Raw genomic sequence first — 12,204 nt, forward strand, 5'->3', positions numbered from 1 at the left:
GCCTTTGCCGCCAACGCCACCGGAGCGACCCCACCAGGGCAAAGAAGCCACACAGGGGTGAGCCCCTCTGGCAGACATGGCCCTTGGCAGGTTGAGAAGAACACCAGGCTGGGCCGTGCTGGGGGCACCTAGTTTGTGCCCCCTTAAAAATTGTGCACCTGGGGCCACGGCCCCCCTGGCAATCCCACGCTATGTCCCAAATCTACTGCTGCGGACACGCACAGGGTTATGTTGTCAAAAAAGCCACTATGGTATAGCCCAGGGACACAGAGCCTATGGTCTTCCAGGAGATGTGGGACTCCAACTCCCATTAGCCCCAGCCAGCATGACCAATGGTGCGGGATCATGGGAGCTGTTGTCCAGCAAGATCTGGAAGGCCACAAATTCCCCATCCCTGGTATAGCCTTCTTTGTATTACTTGTTCATTCCTTACCCACCTCCTGGAAACTATAAGGTACACTTTTTCTTACCTACTTTGGTAGATACAATCAGGTATAAAGTATATGTACTGTCAGCTTCTCCAGTAGACAGTCTTACCTACTTTGGTTGATAAAATCCGTTAAAGTGGACCTCATTTTCTCCTCTGAGGCAATCTCAGAAACTTTGATCAGATCTCTCACTTGTTCTAAACCTTCTTCCTAAGGGATGGGGCGTGGGGAGGAAAAGTTGCATGAAGAGCATATAAATGTCACTAGAAATGGCAAGAGTTGCTTTCAATTAATGCAATTATTAGGAGGGAAAGCCTTCACTGGCTAATTAGCTTAAGTGATAAACGATAATTGGTTCCAGCTAATTGGCATGTATGACACATTTTTTACTGAGAAGTGAATTTAATAGTTCCTCGATGCATTGTAGACTCAACATAGTTTATGTTAATTAAGGCAGAGGTCTCCAGAAAGGGGACATTCTCCGCTGAGATGTCATGTTATAAACAATCTTCTGTCTTCTGATGGTGGGCGATTTTTGACATGTGCCATACTTTGAGTTTAACAAGGGCCGAATCTTGGCTCTGACTCATGACCCACTCCCATGCAGTCTCAAAAATATGCAAAGCCTCTTTGACCCCTTCCTCTCCAGTGCAAACGTCAACAGAAGCGTTGGCAAAGTGCTCCTTTTATTAACGTAAAGATGCTGTAGCCTGAAAAGTGATGCTATAGGACAAGGGTGGGGGAACTGAGATCCTTGAGACATTGTTAGACTCCAGTCCATCCGCCCCAACCAGCATGGCCAATGGAGAGGGATGGTGGGAGTTGTGGCCCAATAACTTCCAGAGAGACACAGGTTCCCCGCCTCTGCTACAGGTGATCAGTTAACAATATATTGAGTGGAGAAATAGAAACAGCAGCAAAACAGCAATTCTGAGCAGGAGCCCAGATCTGGAGGTGCAGAGCCCATCTGACCGCATGGGGCCACCCATCTTTGAGTCCTGCTGATGAGGAGAAAGTCAGGCTCCACACATGCTTTGGATCAGGGCTCTGGTGAGAGGCCAGGAATTTTTTTGGGGGGAGGGAAGGACAGCAGAGTCACCTATAAGTAGCGCCTAGCCAGCAACCTGAAGCAACTCTTTATCCTGCATAGTTCCCCATTTGTTATGTACTAAGCTTGGATCCTAGAACAATAGGCAAGTAGGATCCTAGAATGCAACAACTGATTGGCTTGCAGGAGAAGACCAGTCAGGCTCCAGGAGGAAGTTAATCAGCCTATTAGGCTGGAAGGATCGTAGAATGCAACAACTGATTGGCCTGAGGAAAAAGACCAATCAGGCTCCAGGAGGGAAGCAGAATCAGCCAATCAGATGGGACTCATTATGTAAATAATGTATATAAAAGCCTGAGGTTTGGGGGGCAATTTAATCACTGTTTTACAAGCTGCAATAAAGAGCATGAAATCACTACAGGACTCCGAGTATATTTCACCATTATTTCTTGCGCCACTACGGAAAAGGCCCTCTGCCTGGTTCCCTGTAACTTCACTTCTCGCAACAAGAGAACTGCCAGAAGACCCTCGGAGCTGGACCTCAGTAGCATTATTATATCCATTTGTTTTTAAAATGAAATTGATGGTTATGGGTTGCAGACAATGCTCGTCCTACTCAGAGAAGGCCCGTTGAAATTAATGAAGATGACGAACTTAGGTCCATTGATTTCAGTGTGTCTACTCTCCGTAAAGCTCAGTTGGAGACAACCCTCCATCTGCATTTTGATAATCTTAGTATGCTTACCTACTGGTTTTTAAAGTCTCTGTTGCTATTTTAATTAATGTTTTACACTGGAAACCAAATTGAGGAAAACTTCGAAATGATACACAGGAATCACTTGCAGAGTTAGAAACCTTTTCCCCACCTACTTGTTTTGGGCACGAAAAGCTTAAAGTGCTGTTGAACTTCTCTCACACCACCGCAGAATCACGTCTATGAATATTCCAGCCATTTGCAAAGCCAACTCAAGCAAGAGAATTCTATTGAGAATTCCAGTGTGCGAAAATGCCCCCTCCCCAAGTTTAGCAAGTGGTTTGGAGAAGCATGGTCCAGTATACCTGAAGGAGCGTCTCCACCTCCATCGTTCTGCCCGGACACTGAGGTCCAGCGCCGAGGGCCTTCTGGCGGTTCCCTCGCTACGAGAAGCCAAGTTACAGGAAACCAGGCAGAGGGCCTTCTTGGTAGTGGCACCCGCCCTGTGGAACGCCCTCCCACCAGATGTCAAAGAGAAAAATAACTACCAAACTTTTAGAAGACATCTGAAGGCAGCCCTGTTTAGGGAAGCTTTTAATGTTTAATAGGTTATTGTATTTTAGTGTTCTGTTGGAAGCCGCCCAGAGTGGCTGGGGAAACCCAGCCAGATGGGTGGGGTATAAATAATATACCATCATCATCATCATCATCATCATCATCATCATCATTATTGATATTCCCGCAGGCTTACCAGGAGATGCGCCATTTTCTCGAGGACGTTAGAATAATATAGCCTGAAAGTTTGGTCACCCCAAAAACTCTTTATGTAGACACAGGGCTTCTTATCGTCATAGGGCAAATAAAGGTAGTTTCTGTGGAAAGAGATGAGATAGCATCATCAATAGTTTTTTGGGATCTGCTACTGAAGAATAGTGATGTGCAAGTATACAGCCAATTTGCTTCCCATATATTCACAAAGCAATCTGATTGTACGGATAGGCCATTTTCTGCAGATTTGGATGAATCCACAGAACTCAACTGCATCTCTTCTTTTAAATTGGACATACTTTGAAAGATTACAGCAGCACCTCAGTTGCAAATGGCTGATAAAACGCTTTCCCCTTACATTATTTTTCACTTGAATCTGAACTCAGAAAGTCCTGGCTGTGCGCCTTTCTTTCTTTCTTTCTTTCTTTCTTTCTTTCTTTCTTTCTTTCTTTCTTTCTTCACTGCTTGCAAAATAATTTTTTTTACAAAAAGCAAGTGTGCCAGCAACCAGCTCGGCTGGAGACAGTGAGATGTGCCAGCCATCAGGCATGCAGCCCAATGTGCTCATCCCAAGTCTTTGCCCTATAAAGGTAAAGGTAAAGGTACCCCTGCCCGTACGGGCCAGTCTTGACAGACTCTGGGGTTGTGCGCCCATCTCACTCAAGAGGCCGGGGGCCAGCGCTGTCCGGAGACACTTCCAGGTCATGTGGCCAGCATGACAAAGCTGCATCTGGCAAGTCAGAGCCGCACACGGAAACGCCGTTTACCTTCCCGCCAGTAAGCGGTCCCTATTTATCTACTTGCACCTGGGGGTGCTTTCGAACTGCTAGGTTGGCAGGCACTGGGACCGAGCAACGGGAGCGCACCCCGCCGCGGGGATTCGAACCGCCGACCTTTCGATCGGCAAGCCCTAGGCACTGAGGCTTTTACCCACAGCCGTCAGGCATGCAGCCCAATGTGCTCATCCCAAGTCTTTGCCCTATAGCTGTGCTGTTTTTCAGAAGGCCGTTTTGAAGGCAGCTTTGTTTGCACGTAAAATGTTCTCCACCTGCTAAATTGCTTTTCTTCTAGATGATTTCCCTTTAAATATGCAACTTGTGTGCTATTAATCCTTACTTGACTAATTAAAATGCATCAGCCACATCACTGCATAGCTTTATCCAATAGGCTGGTGAGAGAGAGAGAGAGAGAGCGAGAGAGAGAGAGAGAGAGTTTATAGAACTGGAGGCAAGGGAGAAAAACGTGGAATCTGGTTGTCACACCTGAATAGGCCCACAGCTCAGTAGCAGAGCATCTTCATGCAGAAAGTCCCAGGTTCAAATCCTGGCATCTCCAGGTCAGGCTTGGAGATAACAGTGTCTGATATCCCACACAACTTTCCCCAAGGACTTAGATTTAATTGCAACAAACGTGATGGTCAAAACAGATCTATAGCTGGTTGTTTCATTACATTGTTGTTCATTGCCCAATTTTTATGTGCTTGTTTTTGAAGTACATTGCAAGCATATTTTTGTGGGTCTTAATGTTGATTGTGTCTAATTCAGTATAGGACCATTTCCTATATTCCTATTGTGCCTTCAGGGCAGAATTTCAGCAGGTGCATCTGTGATTTTATGCAATACTCCCCGAGAGGCCAGTTGCATTATGCGCACATAATAGCGCTCCAGAGAAGGCATACAATTCTCATGTCCTCGTCCAGACAGAAAAAGTGTTCATACACTTAATAGCTTTGAGACAAAAGGGAGGCTGTTCCTCCACCAATGAATGTAAACCAGGCTTCCTCAACCTTGGCCCTCAAGATGTTTTGAGACTACAGTTCCCATCATCCCTGACCAATGGTCCTGCTAGCTACGGGTCATGGGAGTTGTAGGCCAAAAACATCTGGAGGGCCGAGGCTGAGGAAGCCTGATGTAAACATTAGCACTTTACAGTGTCATGAAAGGATCATCTAGTGAAATTGTTCATTAACAAATAGGAATGTGGCACACTCATAAAAATGGTCCACTCTCTTCTTCCTTGCCACTCAAAGGTAAAGGGACCCCTGACCATTAGGTCCAGTCATGACCGACTCTGGGGTTGCGGTGCTCATCTCGCTTTATTGGCCGAGGGAGCTGGCGTACAGCTTCTGGGTCATGTGGCCAGCATGACTAAGCCACTTCTGATGAACCAGAGCAGCGCATGGAAACGCCGTTTATCTTCCTGTTGGAGCGGTACCTATTTATCTACTTGCACTGGCATGCTTATGAACTGCTAAGTTGGCAGGAGTTGGGACCGAAAAAAGGGAGCTCACCCCATCGCGGGGATTCGAACCGTGACCTTCTGATCGGCAAGTCCTAGGCTCTGTGGTTTAACCCACAGCGCCACCCGCAGTGGGGGGGGGGGCTTTTCTCTATTCCTCTTTGCCCTGGTGCTCAGAATGCAGGGAGAGAGAGAAAGGAAGAGAAACAGCAGACTGAAGAGAGAGGAAGACCTCCTGCTGGAATGAAGACACCCCTGATTGCATCAGCAGGAGAGCCAAAAAATGGTAAAAGGTAAAGGACCCCTGGATGGTTAAGTCTAGTCAAAGGTGACTGTGGGGTTGTGGCGCTCATCTTGCTTTCAGGCTGAGGGAGCCGGCGTTTGTCCACAGCCAGCTTTAAGGGTCATGTGGCCAGCATGACTGAACCGCTTCTGGCACAACGGAACACTAAGACGGAAACCAGAGTGCACGGAAACGCCATTTACCTTCCCGCCAGAGTGGTACCTAGTTATCTACTTGCACTGGCGTACTTTCGAACTGCTAGGTTGGCAGGAGCAGGGACCGAGCAACAGGAGCTCACCCCATCGTGCAGATTTGAACCGCCGACCTTCTGATCAGCAAGCCCAAGAGGCTCAATGGTTTAGACCACAGCTCCACCCGCGTCCCTTCCAACAGGGTCCATATTGGGCTTGGAATTAACCACACTATTTCTGATTTTGGGGTGAGTCCTCCATTTCCCGAGTCCAATTCTCACATCAAGCAGAGGGGGCAACTCTTTCTCCAAGGTTTAATTATTTTGGGAAACTTGATTGCCATGTAATTTTTTGGGGTGTCCCCCATTCAATCGATTGTAGTCTCACTGTTTGAATGAACAGGAGATAGAATCCAAGAAAAGACAGGCTTCATATTGGTCACTTAATTACCCTGTTATATGCTAAGCTGTGTTTTACTGTAGCTACCATCCAGAGTAATGAAATACAAGCATGCAATCTCTGTCTCTTCCACAATTTTTGGAAATTAATAGCATTTATTCAATTTGACACTGAGTCTCTGGGCAATATTTTTACCACACCTAGATAAGAATTTGCTAGGGGCCACTAGGGGCTCAATCCGGACCATGGATTGCCAGTAGCCTATACCTGATATGCAACATAGTTCTATTATAAAGGTAAAGGGACCCCTGGCCGTTAGGTCCAGTTGTGGCCGACTCTGGGGTTGCGGCGCTCATCTCGCTTTACTGGCCGAGGGAGCAGGCGTACAGCTTCGGGGTCATGTGGCCAGCATGACTAAGCCGCTTTTGGCAAACCAGAGCAGCACACAGAAACGCTGTTTACCTTCCCACCTATTTATCTACTTGCACTTTGACGTGCTTTTGAACTGCTAGGATGGCAGGAGCAGGGACCAAGCAACGGGAGCTCACCCCGTCGCAGGGATTCGAACTACCGACCTTCTGATCAGCAAGCTCTAGGCTCTGTGGTTTAACCCACAGCGCCACCCACCACATCCCAGTTCTATTATACTTTATGCTATAAATTTATTTGTCCACAAGAATCCGATAAAGGACGGGTGTAATGGGAATTGGGCTTGCTTGTGCGTAAACTCCAAACTGTTCCAAGCTGGTTGTATAGCTAAACCTTTCCCTGGTTTGACAGCCCTTACAACGCGACTGTCTCAATCACTGGCAGTATCCGTCAGTGGGCGTTTCCTAAACTTCTTCCAACATAAGAATTCTTTGACTCCAAGTCTCCGCCTAGATTCTCTGCATGGAAGCTTTCTGCGCAGCGTAGGCGTGCCAAGCGGAGGTCCTGTGCTCTCCCCGCTGATCTCACTGGAAGAGTCTCGGAGCCTTCCCTCCGAAGTACTCTCAGCCTCCCCTTTCTTCCTGGTGTCCCCTTGATTTCCTTCCCCAGCAGAAGCTCTCTCTCTCTCCTTGCTAGTTCCCTCTCCTGCATCATTGGGGCGACTTCCCTCTCCTCTAGTCTCTGATGGCAGTTCCCTGACAACGGGGAAATGCAAAATCTGAAATAGCTTTGCACCTACATCAAAGAGAGATGTCGGTCTTTAAGGAGTGGTGGAACCAGACAAATACCATAGCAGCTAATATAAAGCAATTGCAGATTTCTGTTCTTTTATTGCAGCCGTTTTCGATCCGAATGTCTATCAGGCGAATACATAAAAACCCACCAGGTGCCTCTCCAAGATAATAGCTGATCATCTACATTCTCTAGTACTGTCATGAGAGACGGCAGCTACATCCTTGACAGCCTCCGCTTTTCATCTCTCTCACCAGGAGACTGTCCTAAAAGACCATTCTCTTCTAGTCTAGTATTACTGGCAATGATTTCATCTGATGGTTTTGTTTTCTCAGAGCACATCTCTCTGCCTTTTTCTGAAGTTTCGGGATATAACATCAGGCATAGAGATGAGGAGCAAATGCAAATGTCGCATTCCTGATCTCCTCTGGAGTGTTTTAAGTCAGACACATGTTCTCCCTGCTATCCTCCCTTGGGAAGAGCCCCCCTTCTGCCCCATGGTTTGCTTTAATCATGGCGTATTGTTACAACTATGGCCATGGCTGGCGCAGACCAGAATCACCTTATGACCAACGCTTGCAAATCCTGTACAGATCAAAGCAAGATTATGAGGGAATTTGGGTACCCCTGTAATACAAAGGCTTGCAGTTATGCTACTATCATTATAACACACAGGCTTTCTGGTTTCCATAAGAATTATGGTTCTTATCATTTAAAAACGAATATTGAGATTTGTAATGTATATCATAAACCTTGCTATATAAATGAATGCAATACTTCATTGCTCAGGAAGCGGTCCTATTTGCACAATACATCAGTATGACTGCATTACCATTTGTGCTATCAGGTCAGCATGCTACTTTCTTGTCCCCTCAAAATTTGGGCCAAAAACACATGTTGAATAGATTGCCATCTCCCCTAGCAACTCCCTTAGCCCCACTGATGTAGGAAAATGGAATTCAATTTTGTTTACATTTTAATGAGAAACTACTTAATCTGCATTTCTCAAGCCAACAGGCAAACCAAAACCCAACATCCTTAAAGGTAAAGGTACCCCTGCCCGTACGGGCCAGTCGTGTCCGACTCTAGGGTTGTGCGCCCATCTCACTTAAGAGGCCGGGGGCCAGCGCTGTCCGGAGACACTTCCGGGTCACGTGGCCAGTGTGACAAGCTGCATCTGGCAAGCCAGCACCAGTGCCGCACACGGAAACGCCGTTTACCTTCCCGCTAGTAAGCGGTCCCTATTTATCTACTTGCACCCAGGGGTGCTTTCGAACTGCTAGGTTGGCAGGCGCTGGGACCGAGCAACGGGAGCGCACCCCGCCGCGGGGATTCGAATCGCCGACCTTTCGATCGGCAAGTCCTAGGCACTGAGGCTTTTACCCACAGTGCCACCCGCGTCCCTCCAACATCCTTAGAAATCCTCTAAATGTCACAGTGCAGTTCTCCAGAGAGAGAGAGAGAGAAAGAGAGAGAGAGAGAGAGAGAGAGAGAGAGAGAGAGAGAGAGAGAGAAAGCGTGCTTTAAAATGCTTTGATTAGCAAAAATTGATGTACAAAAATGCATTATTTTATGGAAATTACACATACAGATTTGTAATGTCAAAACAGCACACCAAAATGTATTTCTTCAAAGGAATTTGCATGGAAATGCTTATTGTTTTCAACTTTTTTATAGGAATAAATAAATAAATTGTGAATTGCAACAGAAATGTGCAAAACTGACTTTAAAGATGAGAAATGAGAAATTGGGTGGACCAAAATTTGCAGGTTTGTCCATATCTACTTAGGAAAGACCCATATCTCTGGAGACTCAGGTCAAGGAGAGAGATTTAATGAAGCCTATAAGTGTTTTGGGCTATACCTGTTTCCCTCTGTGATGAGCGGCTTCTCTGGGTGTGTGGTAGATACCAGCGGCACCGCAAAGTCATGTGAAGCGTCTCCCGTTCCCTCATGCAGAAGAGGGGTACCTTCCTCCTCCTCTCCCTCATGACCTTTCTTCTTGCTCCCAGCTCCAGGTGACACTCCATCAATAACATTGCCAAAATTCCCTAGAGGTAGAAACCAAATATGGGAGAGGGGTAACAGAATTAGGCTACATCCAGGCAGTGGCGTAGCGTGGGTTGTCAGCACCCGGGGCAAGGCAAGTAATTTGTGCCCCCTAACCCGTGGATTTGCGCCCCCTAACCCGTGGATTTGCGCCCCCTAACCCTAACCCCCAGATGTTGCGCCCGGTGCGGCCGGGCCCCCCTGCAGCCCCCACGCTACGCCACTGCATCCAGGACCAAAGCATTTAAACACAACCGGACAGCCAGAGTGTTGTGAACGCATAAAGATAGGAAGGTTCGGTTGTATTGGAGGAAATACCATTTGACATTAGGATTAATGATTTATATGGATTGAGAAAGGAAGATTAATTCTATTTGATTAATTGGGAAAATTAATTGGGTAAATGTCTAAACAGGAATTGAACATGCATGGTTGATGGAAATACAGTGGATGCTCAGGTTGCGAACGGGATCCGTGCGGGAGGGATGTTCGCAACCCGCAGTGTTCGCAGCCCACAGCGCTGCGTCTGTGCACATGCAGGTTGTGATTTGGCGCTTCTGCGCATGCGCAAAGCGTGATTTAGTGCTTCTGCGCATGCACAAGCACCGAAACCTGGAAGTAACCTGTTCCAGTACTTCCGGGTTTCGGCGCGTCCGTAACCCAAAAATGCGCAACCTGAAGCATCTGTAACCTGTAACTATGACTGTAGGAATGGATGGGAAAGTATTAGAAATTAAGAAAAAGTATTTTACTGTGAGCAGCAAAGGAAGGAGAGAGAAGAAGCATCTTGGAGGTGGGGGGTGGAAAGTCAATTGTTAAGTTGGTCTTAAATTTGAATTAATTTGTTTAAAATTTGGAAAATTAATGAAAATCAATTCAAAATAATAATAATAAACACAACCAGATTATAACTAGATATTTTACACACACACACACACACACACACACACACACACACAACATTATGGATAATATTTGAGTTTGAGTTTTGAATTCTTAAAAGTTTTCCTCTCATTGACCCTGTTTCTGAAGACTCCTCCTAGACAACATCCTTGATGGTCTTAAAAGAGAATTAGACAAGTTCATCCATGGCTACCAGCCACAATGGCTATGGTCTACCTTCGCTGTCAGAGGCAGCCAATTTCTGGGAATCACAAGTAGGGAGGATGCTATAGGAAACCAGGTCTTTCTTCTGGCTTCCTATAGGATTCTGGTTGGCCACTGGGAGAACAAGCTTGTGGATTAGGTGAGCCTTTGGCCTGATCCAGCAGGACTCTTCTCGTGCTCAAAGGTTTTATAACTCTTTGCTGTGCAAATACACAAAGGAAGTCCTTTCTCGTCCAGCCTCTCCCAAGTCCATGCTTGAGTAAATATTAGACACCGCCTTGTTTACTAAGGAGGCCTTCCCTTATCAGAAAAAAACCACTCTGTTCTTGAACATGGAGAATGATAAAGGTGTTACCGCAGCTACTGCATACAAACAGGGAGGGATAGCCCAGGTCAAAAAAGGCAGGGTCAAAGTAGAGACATGTAAGAACTTCCCTGCAGTTTAATGACCTGTTGGAGTCTTCCTTAAGTCTGCTTTCTGGTCTTAAATAGAAGTTAGGATGTTCATCTGTGATGCCTGCCTTATAGTGGTGCAAAAACTAAAAAAATCACTATTAGAGGGCAGATATCATGACATGATATCTGGTGACCATAAAGAAGGCTGATCGCCGAAGAATTGATGCTTTTGAATTATGGTGCTGGAGGAGACTCTTGAGAGTCCCATGGACTGCAAGAAGATCAAACCTATCCATTCTTCAGGAAATCAGCCCTGAGTGCTCACTGGAAGGACAGATCCTGAAGCTGAGGCTCCAATACTTTGGCCACCTCATGAGAAGAGAAGATTCCCTGGAAAAGACCCTGATGCTGGGAAAGATGGAGGGCACAAGGAGAAGGGGACGACAGAGGACAAGATGGTTGGATAGTGTTCTCGAAGCTACCAGCATAGGTCGACCAAACTGCGGGAGGCAGTGGAAGACAGAAGTGCCTGGCGTGCTCTGGTCCATGGGATCACGAAGGGTCGGACACGACTAAACGACTAAACAACAACAACATCATGACATCCCAGTTGAACAGAGATGATGCCCATGCAACTCTGATGAGATTGAATCCATTGGGCAGGTTCTTCAATACTGCCTGTTGTATCGTGATACCCGAGGAGAGCTAATCCAACCACTACTAAGGAAATTACCTGGCCGCTCAGGAAACCTATGTTAAAAATCTCCTTGCCAACAACAATCTGAATATCACCAGGCCTGTCGAGAAATTCAGTTTTACGGCAATGGGGACAAGACAGGCTGCGGTGACAGTGATGGCCGACGAATGAGCACTGATTTTAAATTTTGGAACACAGATTTTAGTTGAAGGAGTGTTATTTTTAGTGTAAATAAGTTTCCAGGAAATTTCTAATTACGTCCACCTCTTGATACTGATGAAGCGTATGCTTCTGTTGCTAATTTTGCTCTCTGGTCTTTGACAGCAATAAAGATGGAATGATTGAATAAATTTACCTGCTGAAAGTTGTGCTGATTTTTTTGTTTGCCTATTGTGCTACAGTTTGAGAACAACCTGACCTAGGAGGAAAGCCAGGATATCAGAGTGCGTTTGATATTCCTACTTTCCTATTTATGACTGAGAAATGGCATCTGCAATTTAAAAAATGCAAAACCTTTCCTGACTAGGAAGTGTATCTGATTTCTCTTCAGAGTTCTGACTTGCAAAAGAGTGTGAGACAAAGGCAATATGCTTTGTAACACATTGCATGCTCACAGTCATCATATACTATTTCTTTAAAAAGGAGCAAAATGAAATAATTCCCTGAGAAATGTCACTTAAGCTTTTTAATTTTTTTAAATCTTCCTCAGAATTCCCAGATACGCCTCACCAGAGGAGGCACTTCCA

At 46.0% G+C, this 12,204-nt stretch overlaps 1 protein-coding gene across 2 annotated transcripts in view; it reads right to left on the bottom strand.

Annotated features, from left to right (window-relative positions):
* Positions 1 to 12,204, bottom strand: part of FER1L6 (fer-1 like family member 6) — a 122,082-nt gene that overhangs the window by 61,498 nt on the left and 48,380 nt on the right. For both annotated transcript variants that reach the window (XM_028736194.2, XM_028736193.2), the window contains exons 13-15: positions 9,074 to 9,260; positions 2,922 to 3,042; positions 538 to 638 (exon numbers count right to left, since the gene is read on the bottom strand). In XM_028736194.2, coding sequence (XP_028592027.2) covers positions 538 to 638; positions 2,922 to 3,042; positions 9,074 to 9,260 — 409 coding nt within the window. The remainder of the gene's footprint in view (positions 1 to 537; positions 639 to 2,921; positions 3,043 to 9,073; positions 9,261 to 12,204) is intronic.

The sequence above is a fragment of the Podarcis muralis genome, chromosome 8 (genome assembly GCF_964188315.1).
Source record: "Podarcis muralis chromosome 8, rPodMur119.hap1.1, whole genome shotgun sequence".
In the NCBI taxonomy this organism is placed as follows: domain Eukaryota; kingdom Metazoa; phylum Chordata; class Lepidosauria; order Squamata; family Lacertidae; genus Podarcis; species Podarcis muralis.